Source organism: Stegodyphus dumicola, chromosome X2 (assembly GCF_044657685.1).
Source record: "Stegodyphus dumicola isolate Sdum_Otavi_A_Nest chromosome X2, ASM4465768v1".
In the NCBI taxonomy this organism is placed as follows: Eukaryota; Metazoa; Arthropoda; class Arachnida; order Araneae; family Eresidae; genus Stegodyphus; species Stegodyphus dumicola.
Window position 1 is genome coordinate 60,163,287 of NC_140781.1, and position 20,515 is coordinate 60,183,801.

The window sequence follows — 20,515 nt, forward strand, 5'->3', positions numbered from 1 at the left end:
GTAACTGAATAAGAAATTATGTCTGTCTACAGAATTACAGAGAAAATATTAGCACAAAAAAAAAAAAAAAAAAAAAAAAAAAAAAGTGATTTAAACAACTTACATTGAAAGAAATGTTTACATAAGTAAACAAATAAATATTAAGCGCTTTTTTTTTTTAAATTTTTTTACCCTTTAGATCATAAATTCTTCATTATTTCATAAATCACGATCTCATATTTTGAATTTTATAATTTCTACATGCCATCTTACAAGTTTTAAACTGATGATCTAATATCCGGAATCACCAAAGTCCCGACGAGTCCGGATCTCAGACTTTGTACAGGAAAAATAATACATAAAAATCCAGTACTTTGTAATTACCATCATGCTGAAAAGTATTCACATGGCAATGGATCATTTTGCCAAAATGTATTTATGTGGTAACACAGGTATGTTCACATGGGGCTGACAGTACGCTATGGAAAAGAGACTCTTTGACCTGGGTTATTGAAAACCCTTAACATGGTATTAACCCTCTCAACTGCATACTTTGTTTATCAAAATAGGTTCACAAATTGTGCATTTTTTTATATTTCAAATCTACATATACTTTAGAGTTAAAATATACAAAATTTTTTTGTAAAAGAGTTTTTTTTCAATATAGAATTAGATCATAGAAAAAGATTGTCAGAATATTAAAATTGAAGAATAATGATATAAAAGGAAAATTTTGAAAATTAATATTGGTTAAATTATTTTATAAAATATAAAGGCAAAACATATATACTAATGAAAATAATTGCATAATGTAATATTTTGCATATCAGTTTTGCACCACTGTCGAAAGTTTTCAATAGAAACTGAATTTTCAGATTCATCACTATCTGCAGAGGAACCTGAGAAATTTTCATCACTTTCGCTATATCTATCTTCAATATACTTGAAATCAGAATCAGAACTACTATCAGTGTCAGAAATATCGTCAGGAATATAGGTTATATCACTCACGAAACACTTCTTGCCAGACATCTTTGAACTCTGAAAAGTGCACGGAATGCTACATTATGTATTCTTGTATATTTGGCAGAAATTTTCGGCAGCTAACACAATCTCTTAGCTCACATCTACATAAACAGTTAAACATCAAAGAAAAGCCGAAAGGAAACCTCGAACGGGGAAACCTGTGAAGTTGTGTTTCGTAAACTGTTGAATTTTATTGATCAAAATTTGTGGGCCAATGTTGAATTTATTTAGTTTTCTGATTTATTTTTTAAGCAAAAAGTAATCACTCTGCACATAAGGAAAATATCTGTGTGTGCAGTGACAAATTTGGGCAAATCATTTTTTTAAACTTAAAACAGATTATTGTGTACATATAAAGAATGACAGTGCTGAGTTTTGTAAAATGTGGAGTTCTTGCTTTTTGAAGCTAAAACAAATCTCTTTGTGCATAGGGAGAAAAATACAAAAAGATGTGAATATTTTATTAGAGGTGTTTCTTGCTTTTTAAGTCTTGTTAATTAGTTGCCGTTTTATGTAATACTTAAGTGTATCATTATTTTTGAAAATGGCTGTTGTCTCTTGCATCTTAGGTTGGTGAAAAATAGTTGCCCTCGTGTTGATGACCATTTAGGAACATGGTACAGATAATCAGAAAGCACCAGAATCCTTCAACTGATAATTCTGCAAAAGATGATAAATTCTAAGTACAAATATCAATGTGCCAAAAGCATTTATTTCTGTTAAATTTTCAATTAAAAATAAATTTAGAGCAAGAATGCCAAAATATTTTTAGATTAGTAAAAATTGTTAGTTCTTAAAGCTAAATTTTTTTTAAGTGTGTACAAATTTTATCTGATTTTAAGATATGAAATATTGTTCTTAAAGTATAATTTTATTTTGAGAATGTGTCTTAACATGATAATTTGTCGGATTTTTTTCCCTGAAAATATATCAGATATAAATCATTCAATTAAAAAAATATTCAGTTGATTTTTTAGTGTACAAATGCTGTTTGTTTATCGTGCTGATTCATTCTGATCACAATGTATCAGTATGTGAGTAACTGAACCCCTGATTCTGTGCTAGTTTACCTTAGGATCTGTTTTTGATGTCTGAATGTGCTGGTCATATATGTTTCCTGTCATTTAGTAACTTAACGCAGAAGTCAGTTATAACAAAACAATGCATACTATAGAACAAGTTACACATATTTGCAAGATCAAAGTTTTGAAGCTTAAATAGAACCACTGTCATGAAAATGAAAAACCTGGGACATGTTTACATGTTTTTGTTCCTTTCTCTTGATCGATTAGTTATATAGTATATGTTTAAAAGAAATATTGAACTTTTATGCTGTTTTTTCCCTGTCATCTCCTGCAAATGTGACTTGTGGCACTATAATCCCCTGTAATATTGTGTAGTGTGTTGAGGACCAGGTTCTAAGTGCATTAGAAGAGGCTATATTAGACATCTAGGAGCAAAGTAGATGGAAGTTATTGAACAGTCAAGCGATAGTGCCATAGCTATATCCAGGATATTCAAGGGCATACAAACTAAAGTGAGAGAAACATTTTAGTGCTGTATGTACATTGTGCTTCTCTTTCTCTCAATTTGGCAATTTTTGATGCATGTCGCATTAAAGATATTCATAATTACATAGACATAATAGTAAAATATTTTTGTCTTTTATGAACACTTCAAAATGAAATTGCAGATTTCTTAATTTACTTTCAATTTTATTCACCCATATCATCAGTTAACTGTTCTATGCGAGTCAAGTTCATCGTACTACATGCAGTATTTTTCTTCTTTTCTAATTTATATTCAGAGATTATTATATAAACAGAATTTACTTTCAAAGAAATCAGCGATATTCTTTAGCTTAAACAATATCAATGTTCTGTATCCTAAAAATTCATCAGGCCCACCAGCGGCCGAGCGGTAAAGTCGCTGAACACTGGTAGTTCGATCCAAGGTTCAAATCTTGCAAACGGGCTGGCTGCATGGGCGTTTTCGTGGTTTTCCCCATGTGTAACGTGTATACGAGCCAGTTTTCCTTAGAAAGTCCTCCATGAAGGCATCCCTCCCCTTAGGCAGATAGCCCTAGTGTGCTTTGCCGTAATCTCAATAAATCAAACCAAACCTAAAAATTCATCACCAGAGGTCCGTGGACCGAAACCACACTCTGCTACCAGTTGTTGATGATTTCTAAATCTACTTCAGAAGGAAGCATTGAAAATTAAATGTAAAAAACAGCTCTATTAAAGAACATTTACTATACCAAGAACTACAACATTCTTCAAAACCATAACATTCTTTAATGATGTCAGATACAATGACTTTTTTACAATCTTGAAAATCAATAATGTTGCCAAATATTAAGACTTAAAACTATTTTTGTAAACAAATACTATCATCTGCATAATGCAATTAGATTGTGAGTAATATTATTAAATCAAATTAGTTGTTGTGATCCAAATCCTAAAAACTGCTATTGTGGGCAACATGTTAACTTTATTGTCAAAAGGAGTCTTGTTCTTGAAACATTTGAACAGTGTTTCCTTTTCCGTAAGAAATATGATAAAAGTAAAAAAAAAAAAAAAAAAGTTGTCAACTGAACTTTGACTTAGGGATAATCTGTTTGTTTCGATCATCATTGTTGCTGTCTGAAGAATTTCAAAAAATACCTTTTTGTAATATCAAAATAACTTTTTGCCATATGTCCAAATTTGTTGTTCAGAGTTTAATGTGTGACATTGTGTTGTGAACTGCAGTTCATATAATTTATATGAAAAATATTAAGCTATATATTTATTAAGCATTGTATTATATAGCTTTATTTGCCTTTAAGGTTCATCGATGGGTTAATGCTGAATCCATGCTTCAAAAATGTTTTGTTGGTGTATTGAAGAAATCATGGTCCTTAGATGGTAATTTATTTGATTTGGGTTTGCTTTATTCATTAATTGTTCAGTTCATTTGTACAAAATGTAATTTATTTATTTATTCTAGTTCCTAGGTATTTACCTATTAGTGCTTTGAAATTAAAGTATAAAAGGCCTGCAATTGTGCCTGAGATTTTAGGTAAGAATTCATATATTTCTCATGGCTTCATTGAGTAATGCTTCTCCATCATAAATTTGCATTAATACTTTTTAAGATGTGTAATGTTTTCTTTTCTAAGGACTGTTAAAATGTGTTGCATGTAATGTATTCTGTGGCAGTATCAAAATGTATAAGTAAGAAGTTGCTTTTACTCACTCTTTAACCTACCCTGAATGTCACTTTTTTGCAAATTAATTTTTTTAAAAATAGATACACCTCCTGGTTCTCCTGGTGAAATAGACGAATTGTTTCAACCAACACGTAAAGGGAAATTCGAATGGTCTGTAACTAATGAAGCTAATATAGATGTAAATTTTGTAAGGTTTGTTATTTTTATTTTCATTTCATTCTGAATCCTTGATATCTTTCAAAGCTGTTCAAGTTTCATATTGACAGATTTCATGACTTTTTCTTATTAAGTGTAATAAATTTAATCAATTTATTTGAGAACTGGAATTTTTTTTCTGATTTTTCATCTGCATTGTGATGAATACTATAGTACTGAAGTTGTTCTATTATTTAATTTTTTGTTTGATATAGTAGTTTTTAATTAAAAATTGAGTAATTCTGTTACGTTTTGGGTAGCTTTGTGATTTTGTAGATAATTTTTATAGTAATTAAGAAACATCCTTTTCATATGATATAATTAATTTTATAATTTTTAATGTAAGGATAAATAATGTTATTCTGTGTGATGTCAAAGTATACCTAAATGAAAATTTAAATTTTGCATGATGAATTACTTTGAAGGTGTATATTATACAATCTTTGTTACAAGATTATATTTTTATTTTCATTGGCTGGGGTTTAAAAAATCCTTCTGTGTTTCACGTTGACCATTTTATAATCCCTCCCATTATCTAAAATTTAAATTATACTAGATTTATTAAAAAAGATAGTAGTGAAGCAACCTTTATCTAGAAGTGTATTCCTCTGATAGGGATAGGAAAGCAGCTTACTTTGAATACTGAATGAAAAAAATTTAATTTTTATTATATTTTAGGCTTTTAATGCACAATTTCTTTTCTCATTGCATGAAATTGTATTCTTTTCTCATCCGTGATTGAGTATTTCATTTGTTACAGCTTTTCTCAATAACTTGTGAGTACGGGTGTGGCAATCCCGAGGTACCCTAGCCCTTCAGGGGATCATCTTCTTGGTGAGACGGGTGTCACGATTCTGGAGCCCCAGTGATCTATCCTCTTTTCCGTCTCCTCTCCTCTTGGCTGGAACTTTTTCCCTTCCCTTCTCCCTTGTGGTTTCTCTCTACGGAGTTTGGGGCTCGTCACAAGAGGCTGGAACAGACCTTGTTTCTAGTTTTCGAGTGGCGAGAAAACTGCCCACGTGTTTGCCGTGCGTGGAGACCCGTGTCGCTGGAAAGGAGGGTCCTGGTAGTTGAGGGGCGAGGTACTGTCCCCAACACACTGCTTTGGCCTCTGCTTCAGCTAAACGGGAGGCACCTTAGTCGTCCTCACGGGTGTCAATCGGCTGGTCACTAGTCCTTGTGTCAGTGGCTTGGGGTCAAGCTCTCGGGAGTACCTGCTTTCGGGAAAGCCGACTGTGGGGCTTCAGTTTGCGTATAGGTCCGGCTAGCCCTAACACAGGAATCTGTGTTCCCTTGTTGGGCTCCGTGGTGGGCGGGGCCGTCGGACCCGAATCTTTATTCTTTCACTATGGCTTCTCATATCTACTTAATAAAAGATGTTGAGGTAACTCCAGTCACTCCTGTCACTCAAGTCACTCAAATCACTCCTGTCACTCAACCTAGTTCTGAAACTTCTACTCCTAAACCAGTCACTCAACCTAGTTCTGAAACATCTACTGCTAAACCAGTCATTCAACCTATTTCTGAAACGTCTACTGCTAAACCACTCACTCAACCTAGTTCTGAAAAGTCTACTGCAAAAAAATTACGTACAGATACAAATGAAAAAAATCATAACAATAGTCCCCGTTTCCTAGTCATCTCTAGTCCTTCTGGCGAAATGCATAAGATGTCTACTTTCGTAATAAACAAATACATCCAGTCCTGTATTGGTGAGCCGAGAAATATAAAGCGTCTCTGCTCCGGAGACTTGCTTATTGATACAACCTCAGCCACCCAGTCTGCTTCTTTACTTCAGATAACTAAACTTGGGCAAGCGAATGTCACTGTAACACCACATAAGTCACTCAACTATTGTCGGGGTGTAATCTCAGAATTCGACCTTCTGTATGTTTCTGAAGAAGAGATCACTTCTGAGCTCTCCGAACAAAATGTCTGCGGTGTAAGGCGGGTCAAGATGCGTAAAGAAGGTAAGTTGATAGACACGAAACACGTGATCCTTACCTTCAACACGCCTGATCTGCCTAAGAATATTAAGGCCGGATATCTAAATATTCCTGTAAGACCTTGTATTCCAAACCCTATGCGATGTTTCCAATGCCAGCGTTTCGGCCATTCTAAGACGTCTTGTCGTGGCAACCTCACATGCGCCCGATGCTCACAGATTGGCCACGATTCTGAAAATTGTACCGCTGCGCCTCTTTGTATAAACTGCAAGGGTGAGCACCCAGCATTTTCACGCCTCTGCCCAAAATGGAAATTGGAAAAAGAAGTGCAGACTGCAAAGGTTACGAGGAACATCTCATATGCCGAAGCCAGAAGATTAGTCCAGAGCACACAGCTTCGACCAAATACATCATATGCCAGTGCTGTTAAATCATCTCGTACAGTTGCCACCCAAACATCAATAGGCACACAGACCCTACCAAATAAAACCCAACCGTCTTCATCCAACAAGAAAAAAGAAAATGCAACCCATATAGTACAAAAGAAAGAAACAGTTATTCAAAGTAAGCCAAAAACTAGTACACATAAAATATCCAATAAAAATAGAAGTCACAGCAATAGCTCTTTTGATGAGATGATTTCTGAATCTGCGGATTCAGACTTTATGGAAGTAGAGGAGGGTCTAGAAGTTCCCAGGCATCTACTTCCACGAAAAACAAAAGAACAGCACAGGAAAAACAAAAACCATTCATAATGGCCACCCTCGTGTCATGGAACTGTCGCGGTTTCCACCGAAATTTGCTAGACATCAAATCTATAATTAATGTGTATCATCCTGTATGCCTCGCAATACAGGAAACAAACCTAAAACCAGAACAACAGGCAAAACTTCGGAGGTTTTCTTTCGTCAGGAAGGATAACTTTGCAGGTGAACGCGCCAGTGGAGGTGTAGGTCTCCTCTCCTCACTGGATTATCCCTCAAATGTTCTTTCTTTGACGACATCCCTCCAAGTTGTCGCTACTCAAATAAATTTTGATATTGATGTTTCATTTGTTTCTTTGTATTTGCCTCCAAATGAGCACATTGATCAGAAAGATTTAAATGATCTTTTAGAGCAGCTGCCTGAGCCTTTCATAATAATAGGAGATTTTAACGGCCATAGTCCGCTCTGGGGTAGTAAAGATACAAATTGCCGTGGAAGACAAATTGAGCAGATGATCAAAGATCATAGCCTTTGTCTCCTGAGTAATGGGCAGAATACTTACTTCCATGAGCCTTCAAGGACATTCCACGCTCTTGACCTTGCCATCTGTTCACCATCTCTGTTGCCATTTTGCACTTTTAGTGTGGGAAATGATCTTTACAACAGCGATCACTATCCCATTTTTATATCTCTTGCACGAAGAGGAGCAAACCCCATGTCGAGATCCCCTCGATTCATACTCGATAGGGCAGACTGGGAACTCTTCTCTTCTATTGCAGAGCTCACAGATGAAATGGTAGAAGATGCGCATATCGATGATGCTGTTGAAGCTGTTACAAATACTATTATTGAGGCAGCTATGCTTTCCATTCCTAGAACATCAGGAAAAATACTGAAATATTCGAAACCGTGGTGGAATCGCGATTGTCATGAAGCACTGAAAAAACAGAAAAAAGCATGGGGTATTTTTCGTAGATATCCTACTCTGCGAAACCTCATTGCATTTAAAAGAGCCAAAGCAAACGCACGAAAAGTAAGGAGGCAGAGCCAAAGGAATTCTTGGATTTCCTATGTGTCATCAATTACATCCTCTACGCCTAGTAAGCGGGTTTGGGAAAGAGTTAGAAAAGCATGCGGAATATATAAATAACAATAAAGACCACTCACTTTCCTTTTTGGGAAAAGATGGCCGAGTGATTAGCTCTATAGAAGAAATTGCGAATACTATCGGTGAGACATTTGCTGCCGTTTCTTCCAGCAGAAACTATTCACCTGCATTTCTCTCTATCAAGCAGCACTCTGAAATAAATCCCATTGCATTCAACTCGTCCAAATCTGAGCCTTACAATAGAGCATTTACTATGCTGGAATTAAAGAGAGCTTTATTGCAGACACATAGGTCTTCTCCGGGTCTTGATGGCGTGAATTACGAAATGCTAAAACATCTGTCCTATAAGTCACTGACTGCCCTCCTCACTCTTTACTACAGAGTGTGGAAGGAGCGTATTTTTCCCAGTGCGTGGAGGAGAGCTGTTGTAATTCCTATTGCTAAGCCAGGGAAAGATCCAAGGAATCCATCGAACTATCGGCCAATTGCCCTTACGAGTTGCGTATGCAAACTGTTTGAAAAGATGGTAAACAGCTGCCTAGTCTACTTCTTGGAAAAAAATGATATTATATCGCCTTATCAGAGCGGTTTTCAAAAGGGAAGAACGACTGTAGATAACATGCTCCTCTTAGAGACATCTATTCGAAAAGCATTTGTAAGAAGAAGCCACCTTGTCTCGATATTCTTCGACATTGAAAAAGCTTGTGATAAGGCATGGAGATACGGTATACTTCGGGATCTTCACGAGAGTGGCTTGTGCGGCAACCTACCAATTTTCATTCAGAATTTCTTGAACAGTAGAAGTTTTCAAGTAAGGATTGGCTCTGTTTTTCGGATGTTTTCCAACAGGAAGAGGGTGTGCCTCAAGGCTGTGTGCTTAGTGTAACGCTGTTCAGTTTAAAAATAAATTCTGTATTAAAAGAACTTCCTCCTACCATCTTGGGATCACTATATGTAGATGATTTACAGATTAGCTGTCGAGGAGCAGACATGAGATACATAGAGAGGCAATTGCAGATGGCTCTGAATAAGATCCAAGAATGGTCAGACAAACAGGGATTTACCTTTTCGAAACAGAAAACTGTGTGCGTGCACTTTTGTAGGAAGCGAGGTCTCCATCCTGAACCTGAGTTATATCTAAATGGTACAATTATTCCAGTTGCGCCCGAAGTGAAATTTTTAGGAGTGACGTTCGACCAGAAATTGACTTTCCTTTCTCATGTTTTAAACCTGAGAAAGAAGTGTCTAAAAACACTAAATATTTTAAAAGTGTTGGCGAACACCTCTTGGGGTGCAGAGCGTTGCTCCATGCTTCGCATTTACAGAACGCTTATCCGCTCTAGACTGGACTATGGCTCAGTGGTTTATGGATCTGCTCGCTCATCTGTTTTGTTAAAACTGGATCCTGTTCACCATCAAGGTTTGCGGATTTGTTCAGGAGCTTTCAGGACTTCTCCTGTACAGAGCCTATACGTTGAGTCTAACGAACCATCACTTTATCTGAGGCGTGAGCAATTGTCCCTTTTACAATATTTTAATATCTTATCCCAACCTGAACATCCCAATAAGCTGTGCTTACTTGATAATGAGTGTAACACTTTATTTGAAACACGTCCATCCTGTGTTCCTACCTTTCCTTTAAGACTTCGCCCTATCATTGAGGAACTTTCCCTCTCTGATATGCGCCCCCAAGCAGTACAGAACTTTGAAATCCCACCTTGGGAAAATTCACAGATTCAGCTTCTTGATGTTTTCAAACATCACGTGAAGGCAAGCACTAATGAGATCGTTTATAGACAACTCTTTGCTGAGCACAGGCACAAATATAGCAGTTATTATCCGATATACACAGATGGATCAAAGTCAAATGATCATGTCGGGATGGCTTTTGTATTTGAAAATTACATAGAGGGCAGATGCCTGCACCATGCTCTCTCAGTCCTAACATCTGAACTGACTGCAATATATTATGGTCTTTTGTACATCTCAAAGCTCTGCCACAAAAAGTTCATAGTTTACACAGACTCGTATAGTGCTCTTAAATCCTTGGAAGCTTTTCCCAACACTCAGAATCCTGTGGTAGTGGATGTTCTCAAAATTCATATAAATTTAACGATTCGAGGTTATGAAGTCCTTTACTGCTGGGTTCCTGGACATGCTGGAATAAAGGGAAATGAGCTTGCAGATATCGCAGCGAAATCTGCTGTTGAACTGTCCAGTCGCCTTATCCCTTTTGGAGATATCTGCAATGTCATCAAGGGAAAGGTCCGAAAAAAATGGTAGCAATTTTGGGATGTTCAGCGTCACAACAAGTTGAGAAACGTCAAGCCTAGAATTGAGCATTGGGATTTTGTTGGAAATCGTAAGGAGGACGTTCTTTTGACTCGCCTCAGAATTGGTCACACTCGGAGTCACACATAACTATCTTCTCAAAGCTGAAAATGAGCTTGTTTGTTTTAATTGTAATGTTTGTTTATCTGTTCGTCATATTTTAATTGAGTGTCCATGTTTTAATAGTCTTCGCCAGAAATATTTTAATAGCTGTGACTTACCTCTCGACCGTTTAATCGGAAGAGAGGTGAATTGTAATTTATTTTATTATTTAAAAGAGATTGGCTTTTATTACCAAATGTAATTTGTTTTGAAGACTGTGTCTTGAATTTTAATATGTGCTTTTAACTTGTGTTTATATGACTTCATCCTCTGGATTTGGTACATTTATCTACTTGTTTTTATTGATTGAATTTTAATGTCATCAATTGTAATCATCCCATCTTGTGTTTGGCGCATCATAACCATCTCTGGTTTTTGCGCCATAATCACTCACTCACTCACTCACTCATAATCAACATTTTCATCCCACCATTTCACCATCTTTTTACTTGCCTCCATTTTAAAAGTGTGCTGTTGCTTTAAATTTTTTCTTTTATACTTTCTATGCGAAATACGAATCCTGCGATTGGCGCATATGGCCTATAGAGCTTTGCGCCATAAATCTACCACTACCACTACCACTATCTCAATAACTTGTGCTGCCCAAGAATAGTACAAAGAATTTAGGAACCGCACTATCATGCAGGAATTTTATAATATTTAGTGCTGTGATCTGAAATGAACTGTTTTTGAGTTTTCTCACATGTATGAATTTCCTTTTACCTTAAAGTTTTGCAGCAACAGAATCTTGTTTCCTATGTTACTGGTGGAAAGATTAAGTTTGCCTAATTAAAATTTTTTAAGCATGCACTCTGAAATATGCGCATATTACTGATAAAAGCAGTTCAAATTTTATGACGTAATAAATATATATAATTTTTAAGTATTATACTAAAAATATTTTTTAATATTAGCTCATGACGGAATCAGTAAGCTAAGTTTACACTTGTTGTAAAGAAACTATTTTTGCCACTTATTTTGCTGTGCATGCTGCATTATGTAATTTTCCTAAACTTTTTTACCTTATGTGCACACACATATATAACATATCTAAAAAGAAATTAAACCTTTTTAAATTCGTTAAATGCATTGAAAGTGGCAGCTAGAGAAATTTTTATCTGGAAATCTGCTTTCCATCTGAAGTTTGTGAAGTTTTATTTCAGGCATTATGTTTGAAACCCATGACTAGAAAAACCCGCTATTATCTTATTAATGCATGAAATTAATCTTGTTAAATGTATATAGAATCTATGCACATATATACTATATATGCTTAATTCCCTAAGTATTTAATGTTTTCTTTGTTTTCTTTTCCAGTTATAAAGATGAAAATACTGTCCGGATCGTCATTGACAATTTAAATGTTCTCTTCCCTGAAATCATTACTGATTTAATAAAAAACGTATTATTTATTAAAAAGGATAATTCAGGTCCGCAGCTTCTAAAAATTGGTAAGAGGAATAAATTCTTGAAAATATTTTTTTTAGTAGGAAATATAGACCGCTTTCTATGAGAAACCTTCCATGAACAAATACTTCTTATGTACTTTGCCATATTCAGTTAAAAAAATGGTAACATTAAACGGGAGTGAACCCCATTATCAGCCATACATTGAAAATTGTAATGTAATTTAAGGAAACAATAATGTTGCATTGTTTTATATACAGTCAAAAGTGTTTAATTTGGACATTCATAATCCGGAATGATCTATAATCCAGATCTCAAAGCTTCGAACTTTCTGCACTTGCGTTTTACGCATGCACGTTTAATGTATAACGGACAGTATATGCTAAGCTAAAATTATCTATTTCAGTTAATGTTGCAGATTGCATTGTTCCTTAATCTTCTAATTGGATACAGCTTATTATTTTTTGCAGACTGTTAGAGCAATTTTATAAAAGAAAGATTGAACTTTTGATTATGTCAAAAAGAATTTCCGATTCTGGAGCTGTCAAAGGATCTACAAAGCGAAAGCATGTTTCGATGTCCATCAAACAGAAAGTGGAATTGCTGCAGAAAAGGGATAAAGGCATATGCTTTGTTTCTCTAACCATTCCAAAATCTCTATCAATTTCATGCTGCTCTGCTGGGAGGGGGATGTAGCAGCGCGCAATGAACTGGAAGTTGATCTGTCAGCACTATGCTTATCTTCAGGGCAGATGTTTTTATTTTATTCAGCTTATAATTCCTTACTAAATGTAGTATTTCTTCTTGATTTACTCCATCTTTGATATGATTTAAATAAAATTCCTCGTCATTATAAATATCACGAATACACATCAAATAGTTTTCTGGTTGCAATTTTCTAATTTCGACTATGCATAATGTATGCTTTACGCATGCGTGCGTTGAAAGAAATGTTTAATAAAGTAAACAAATAAATATTAAGCTTTTTTTTTTTGTAAATTTTGATACCCTTTAGATCATAATTGCTCTTTATTTCATAAATTATGGGTTCATATTTTTAATTTTATAATTTCTGCATGCCATCTTACCAGATTTAAACTGATGATCTGTAATCCGGAATCGCTGAAGTCCCAATGAGTCCAGATTAAAGACTTTTGACTGTACTTTCAAATTTGACTGTACTTTATCCCACTCCTACTAAAGTAGATAGGGTGAAGTTTAAAAAAGTGAAACAAATTTGATTTTTTTGCTGTAATTAGGATTAGAGTTTATATTTTAGCAGGAGTTCGAAGTTTTTTGTTGTTATTGATATCATTAAAATATTTATTCCTTTCATAATGAATACAATATAACTCCTACCTGAATCTGAACTTATGTTCTGTTGGTTGGGCTGGAAATGGGCACTGGTGTTTTGCTTCATCTTTTTTGTGATACTGGAAGTTTTCTGTAAGCTGATAATTTTTCTGTAAGAGTTCGTTGTTACCAGACATTTTTTAGCACTATGAAATAAGAATTTATAATGTTTTGAGTGAATTTCAATTTTTATAGAGTCGGCTTTACTCATTCAACTGATATTTATCTCAGGCCTGAATTTGTTAACATTTATTAGCATAATGATATCTTCAGCTCATAGAAATTGTTCCTAGAAAACCTGCAAAGCTACTAATGTATTTCTTAGGAGCTTGAGTAAATGTATGTTACTTTTTTAAATGGGCTGAACATTATTAGATTAGTCTAGAAGGGTGTTCTCACATCAGGTTCGTTATTATAAAAGTAATATAAAATTCACTTACCTCATGCATTTTCATTGTTCATAATGCCAGGTGCTGCAATAAACTTTTCTTCATGATAATAGGCAGACTTGTCTGTACATATACTATTTTATTCAAAGGAAAAACTAAATTACATTGTTTACAAGATTGGTACTAAACATTTTAAGGCAGCTATGTCTTACAGTGACATTTTTAACTGCGTTTCCTAATGGAGAGGTTTTTATATTGATGATACTCAAATGTTCGAATCCAGTCTCATTCTCAGATCTCAGAGAGAAAAAGGAGGATGCCCGCCATTTAGTAGCAAGAATGGGACATTCTCCCACTTTTTGATTTTAGATTAATGATATGGGAAAAACAAAACAAAATCTATTGATAATGAAACATAACTATTCTAAATCTATTGATAATCAAACATCGACTCCTGATTTCTCACCATACTCCTGCCAACCCAGTTTTTAACATATTTCTCCTGACTTTCTGTTATTCTTAAAATTTCTCACAATTTTTATGTAGCTTGACTTAAAGCTTCATTATTTACCCCCCCCAAAAAAAGTATTTTTTGGCATCTGAAAGCGTTTTTCTCTAGGTGCATATAAAAAAAGGGAAGTAGTTTCATCACTGAGATATGGTGCATTTCTGCTTTGAGAACCTGGAACATGCGCCCGAAAAACATTGTGTTACAGTTCTCCAATGAGAACTAAGCACTGCTGCGGGTCATCTGGCTTATATTAACCAATGAGCACAAACCAAGATCGAGATTGTTTATGTCGTTCGTCTTACCAGTGAGCAGCATAAGTTTCATGCGCTTCCCAGAAACAGTTTAAGAAACTGTGATCCTTTGTCTTATTTATGTCTATGACTATTATTTTGTCAAGGAAATGTAATATTGCAATATTTATTGTTTGTCATTGCAATTTTTCAGTATCGCTTGGTGGAAGGGCCAACGTTCTTAAACATGTGCGTACACAAGGGCAATGTGAGTTGTACTGTGAAAAAAATTAAATTTTTCTGTGGAAACATAAGACTAAAAAGTACTTAATGCAGAATACCAGTAGTCTGCCTTTTTACTGGAGCACAACCTGCCACTAAATGCATCAGATCATGCTGCAGCTTTTTTAGAAAAATATTTCCCAGCAGTTAAAATTTCAAAGGAATACTCAAGGACAAAAACAGCTGCAGTTGTACAAGAAATGGGTTAAAAAATTGGTGTGAAAAATGAATCTTCAGTTATTGATCGTATCAAAACAGTTCCATTCTGCCTCTTTACATTTGGGAGCAATAATACTGTGCAAAACTGTATCCAGTTGTTGTTTCTTTTTTTTTTTTTTTTTAACTCTACAGTCTTCAGAAACCGACTGTAGTTTACTTTCTTTTCTGTCTCCACTTTAGAAGAGATTCGACAGGCTTTAATAACAGCACAGTTGATTATTGAAACTTTTAAAGAAAATGCAGTTCTTTAGGATTATTGCTTAGCACTTAGTGCCATACCAGGAATTTTAGGCTTGAAGACTGATGTTGCAAGAATCTTAAGGGGAAAAAAAAAAAGAAAATTCATGTTGCAAATTATAAAATGCACCTGTCGTTTCTTAAATTTAGTAGTGAAAAAGGCTCAGCTTCTATGCCAATAAGTGTGATTGAACATATTGTTCATATTTATTATTATCTTGGAAAGATTGCTAAAAGGAAGGAAAAATTAAAACATTTCCAACAGTTGCATAATATTAAAATAAGAAAAAAAATCAGAAATATGTATGTACACGTTGGTTTTCTTTAGAGAAATGTTTAACTAGAATCATCAACCACTTGCATTTTTTAAGGAAGACCTAAATGCTTCTAGAGTTAAGATAAAAGGCTGTTGAAAGCTATAAAATACCTTGAGTAAATGGAGATGTAGTTATTGCTTCCATTGTTAAAAATAGGTGTGAGAAAAATTAACTAATTTCTCACCTTGTGAGCAATTTAATTGGCAATTCTCAAAATAATACCACAAAATATAAGTGTAAAGCTTTCCCAAGATTAAAAAACAAAATCATTTGACAAAAGACACATTTTCTGATTATTGTAAGTTTATATGTTGAAGAATGAATATTTATGTTTTTGTCTTCGGACTTGAACAAAAGCATTTTGCTTTTTTGTATGCTTCATTTTGCCGTCATTCAGTGTTTTTAACACAATTCCATGGTGCAGAATTACATTATTTTATGTTTTGCAATCAATGATCTGGTTAAAGTATTTAATGATTACCAAAACTGAGTATTTTTCTATTTAAGAAGGTACAAGAAATAAAACTTTTTCTTGCTTTTTTTTTTTTTTTTTTTTTTTTTTTACATAAAAGTATTTTTGCATTATTTGTATTTAAGAAATAATAACTGAACTTTCAGATATTAATTAGTTACAATTTAAAGTTAATTCATTATTAAAAATATATTTACATTCTCCATGCCTTTATTATTTAAAAAATCTTTTTGTTAAAAAAAATTTTCCAGATTTCTTAAAAAAATCTGCTTTTTGAGTGTTGTAGGTTGACAAATATGGGTGTAAAATGATTAAATTGTTAAAAAGCATTGCTTTGCTTGCTATTTGTAAAATCTGTAGTTTTATATGCTTTTGGCTGGCTATTTTAAGTAATTTAACTGTTGAAATGATGTATGAGATTAGCATATAAATAAATGCTTTTAAGTGCTATAATCACATTTAATAACATTTAAAAGCATTTGATGACATATATTTGTTGAATAAATGGGGCACTTTTAAAAAACATAATTATTATTAAATTGAAATATCCATGAATGTTTTGTTTACAGATTTTAGTAAAAATTGTGTTGAATATATTCCTGAACAGTTTGTAAAATTATTTGGTTTAGTCAGCCACCTCCCCCCTTTTTTTTAAATATGTCATAGTTATGTTAGAAAACTACACAAAATATTTGTTGCACATTTGAAGCCAGTAAGCGAATATTTTCGTATATTTATGGGCTTTTGATGTATTTTTTAATAAAACCTTTTTGTTAATATATGTTATGGCTGTCTATTATCATTTAAGAAGTAACACAAAGTACAGTGAATTCTCAATAATGCATTTGCAAGATTGGAGGAAGAGATACCATAATTCACTGAAATTCAACTTGTGATAGAAGGGGCTCAAATTTCATAAAAAAGTTGTTTTTAATAGGTATTGAACTTGCGAAACTTCAAGTTATTGCCATTTGACTGTATATCGGGTGTTTGTGCTCCGGGGAAACCCCGGAATTCTGGGGATTTTGAACTTCGATACCCAGAAATTCCGGGGATCGTCGTTCAAAAGGAAGTAGGAATAATAATGAATTATTTATTTTGATCTGGGTAATTTTGTTTGCTTTGAAAACAGAAAACGCAAGGTCAGTGTGTGTGGTGAAAACTTTTCCTTTCTTCCTTCAAAGGCAGTGATAATGCGTGAAAAGGGAGAAAAAACTTCTTTTTTGTTCTTTCCTTATTGCGAGTTATGACTCATTCCCCCGGTTCTCGGACATTCTCTTCTGGATTCTTTTTGGCAAGTAGGCGCGGCAGAAAAAAAAGGGAGAGACTTCGTTCGACCCGATGTGCGATCACGTGACTCTGGGTTCAAAGGTCTTATCTCTCCTGGCATGGCGCCAATAAGTAGAGAAGGGGGATTAGCTATTTGTCATTGATCGCTTCTCAACTTTTTTTTTCTCCGCTGTGTAAAATTTTCATTTATTGATGCACGTGTAAATTTTTTGTTTCGTTTATTGAAATATTTTTTTATTTATGTGCGCAAGGGAATTTCACTATGAAATTTCTCGATATAAATAGTGATATTATACAATTAGAAGAAGGTGTCCGGAATGCATTTAGGTGGAATTGGATTGAACGGAGAGATGGTAATGGGGATACCATCGGCACATGGTGCAAGAAAATAAATGTTGCTGGACAAGCATATTGTGTTTTTTGTAACTCACTGCTGAAGTATGGTGGGGAAGGATTCAAGGCTTTCACAAATCATTCTAAAACTGTGACGCACATAAAATATTCAAAGTGCATTAGACATTCAATGACTTTAAGTAATTATGCTAATTCAAAAAATACTGATGATTTACTGGAGACTGATGCTCGGCCATTGGATATAGTGACAAGAAAAGCACGCCAAGAGGTATTAATAACTTCGTTTATCGCCGAGAATTCTCTTTCTTTCAATGTAGCTCCCAATTTAATTGAACTCTGCAAACAGTTGAGCCGTGATCAGACGGCACTAAACTTGTTGGAAATGTCTAGGACTACTGCATGTTATAAGATGAAATATGGGCTCTCAAAAACTATTAAGGAAAATATCATTAAAACTTTAAAGGAGACTCTATTTTCTCTAAATTTGGATGAAAGTACTAGCAATGTTCAAGAAAGTATACTGGCAATATTGGTGCAGTTTTATGACAACAATCAAAATGAAGTTGTAGTTCATCATTTTGCATCTCTAAAGATGGAATCTTGCAATTCAGAAGCTGTTTTTAAAGCAGTTGTTAATACTATTGAAGATAATAATATTCCATGGGCAAACTTAATTAGTGTATTAATGGACTCATGTAACACCATGCGTGGAAAAAAAAAAAAAAAAGGGTGTTGAAACCAGACTACGATCAAACAAAGCACCCCACTTTTTAGATATTGATGGTGACACATGTCACACAGCTAATAACTGTGCAAAAAAATTTGCTTCATGTTTTGATAGACACTTAGAAGATTTGTTTGATGACATCTATTTTGATATGAAAAGCTGCAGTAAAAGAGAAAATTTTTTCAAAATCTGTGAATCCCTTGCCATTAAAAAACTTAAGCCCTTGAAGAGACCAGACCATAGGTGGCTGTACATTTTATGTGTTTTAGAAAGAATCGAAGATCTGTGGAATGCTCTTATTGCATTTTATTTTCACTACTTGGATAAAACTGATAAAGGGGATTATTTTTCTTATGTTGAAATTGTATACAATAAAAGAAATATTTCTCCAGCTCAGAAAAAAATTGTTGAAGGGGTGTATTCTTGCTTGCATTCCCAACAACTCACAAAGGATGCTTTAGCTCGAAGAAAAAAAGAATACTAAATGGGTTATTTGTTATGCAAAACAAAACTTTATTGCATATGGCATTATATTCAGCAGCATTACCAGAGTTCAACACATATATTAAATTATTTGAAACAAAAAAACCAATGCTTCATTTAATACATTCCAGTATTTATAAATTGATGGCAAAATTTTTTTCTATTTTTATGAAGCCAGAAAATATAGAGTGCACATCTTATAATGATTTATTAAAGGTTGATGTCACAAATCCAGAATTCCATCTACCTAGCAAAGTAATATTTACTGGTGCAGAAGCTTCCACTCTCCTGAAGAAATTATCAAAAAATCATCCAATAGCAAAAGAATTCCAAATTTCTCTGATGAAAGCTTATACTAATACAGCACAGCATATGAAACAGAAATTACCCCTTAAAAATTCATATCTAATTAGTTTTACAGCATTAGATCCAGAGCTAAGAGGTAAAACCAGTATAATATTAGCTTTTGAAAAATTATCATCTTTTATGTCCCATATTTTTAGTGATAATGAAAAGTCAAAAGTAGAAGCTGAAATAAGGTTATACCAGAGTGATATTGATATCACCAAAGAAATGCTCTACACATCTGATGAAAGTGGAAATCAAGTCAAGTGTACAATTGATAAATATTGGTCTAAAGTTTTTAATATAAAAGATGATTTCACAAATGATTATAAGTATCCTACATTGGCTAAATTGGTCAAAGCCTGCCTTAGCTGCTTCCATGGCCCATTAGTGGAAAGTGCATTCAACTTAATGGATACACTTGTCACTGACTATAGAACCTCTCTTAAGATTGATTCCCTAGATGCAGTGCAGACTATTAAATATGATTTAATGGCTTCTAAAGAAACCTCATGTGAAAAATATGGCTCAAAAAATCCAATGACTGATCCAATTCACAAAGATCTCTTACTGAATATGAACAGAAGTTGGAAAACATATCAAGAGGACTTAAAAACATGTATTTCAGATGAGCCACCTATAAAAGTCTCTGAAAAAACTTCTACATTAGCAGAAAAGCAAACTGCTTCTACCTCTGTATGTGCAGTTCTCGAGGAAATTTCTTGAACTGTAAATGAGGAAAATAAAAGTCAACCTTCCTGCAATTATGAAGTTCACCATAAAAGAAAGACAAGCCCACAAACATCAGAAAATAAAAAAAAGCAGCAGAAATTAGGTAATTTTTTTTTAAAGAATTAATTCAGGTAATTTAAAATATTTACATAAAATGTAGTAGTTTATATGTTTGAAAATTTATGGTTATTAATTTTGCAAAAAAAGTAATTCATTGAACTTTTATAATTATCATTCAATACTTCATAATTGTAATTTTTCATTTCTCTTCCCCCCCTTCTCAAAACTCCAAAATGTCTGTAGTAAGTCCGTAAAAGTTTCAGGGGATTTTTTGTGGTCCCACAAACACACCAGGTATATTCAACTAATGGGTTTGCTGAAATAGACCATATTACAGAAAGATCCTGAAATATTTATTCTTAATCATCTGTTTTCTTTTGCCATCAGTTCTTGTCATTACTACTGACATAGATCATGTTCAAGTAAAGGTCCCTGTGATCTTTCGAGCATCACATTTCAGACTTATGAGTTTAAACAAGTAGCAATTGATGACATAGAGCT

General features: G+C 34.0%; 1 protein-coding gene across 3 annotated transcripts in view; it reads left to right on the forward strand.

The window, feature by feature from the left end:
- LOC118196402 (cytochrome b5 reductase 4) overlaps window positions 1-20,515 on the forward strand; it is a 160,077-nt gene that overhangs the window by 30,816 nt on the left and 108,746 nt on the right. For all 3 annotated transcript variants that reach the window (XM_035367853.2, XM_035367854.2, XM_035367852.2), the window contains exons 5-8: window positions 3,836-3,914; window positions 3,997-4,068; window positions 4,300-4,411; window positions 11,924-12,057. In XM_035367853.2, coding sequence (XP_035223744.1) covers window positions 3,836-3,914; window positions 3,997-4,068; window positions 4,300-4,411; window positions 11,924-12,057 — 397 coding nt within the window. The remainder of the gene's footprint in view (window positions 1-3,835; window positions 3,915-3,996; window positions 4,069-4,299; window positions 4,412-11,923; window positions 12,058-20,515) is intronic.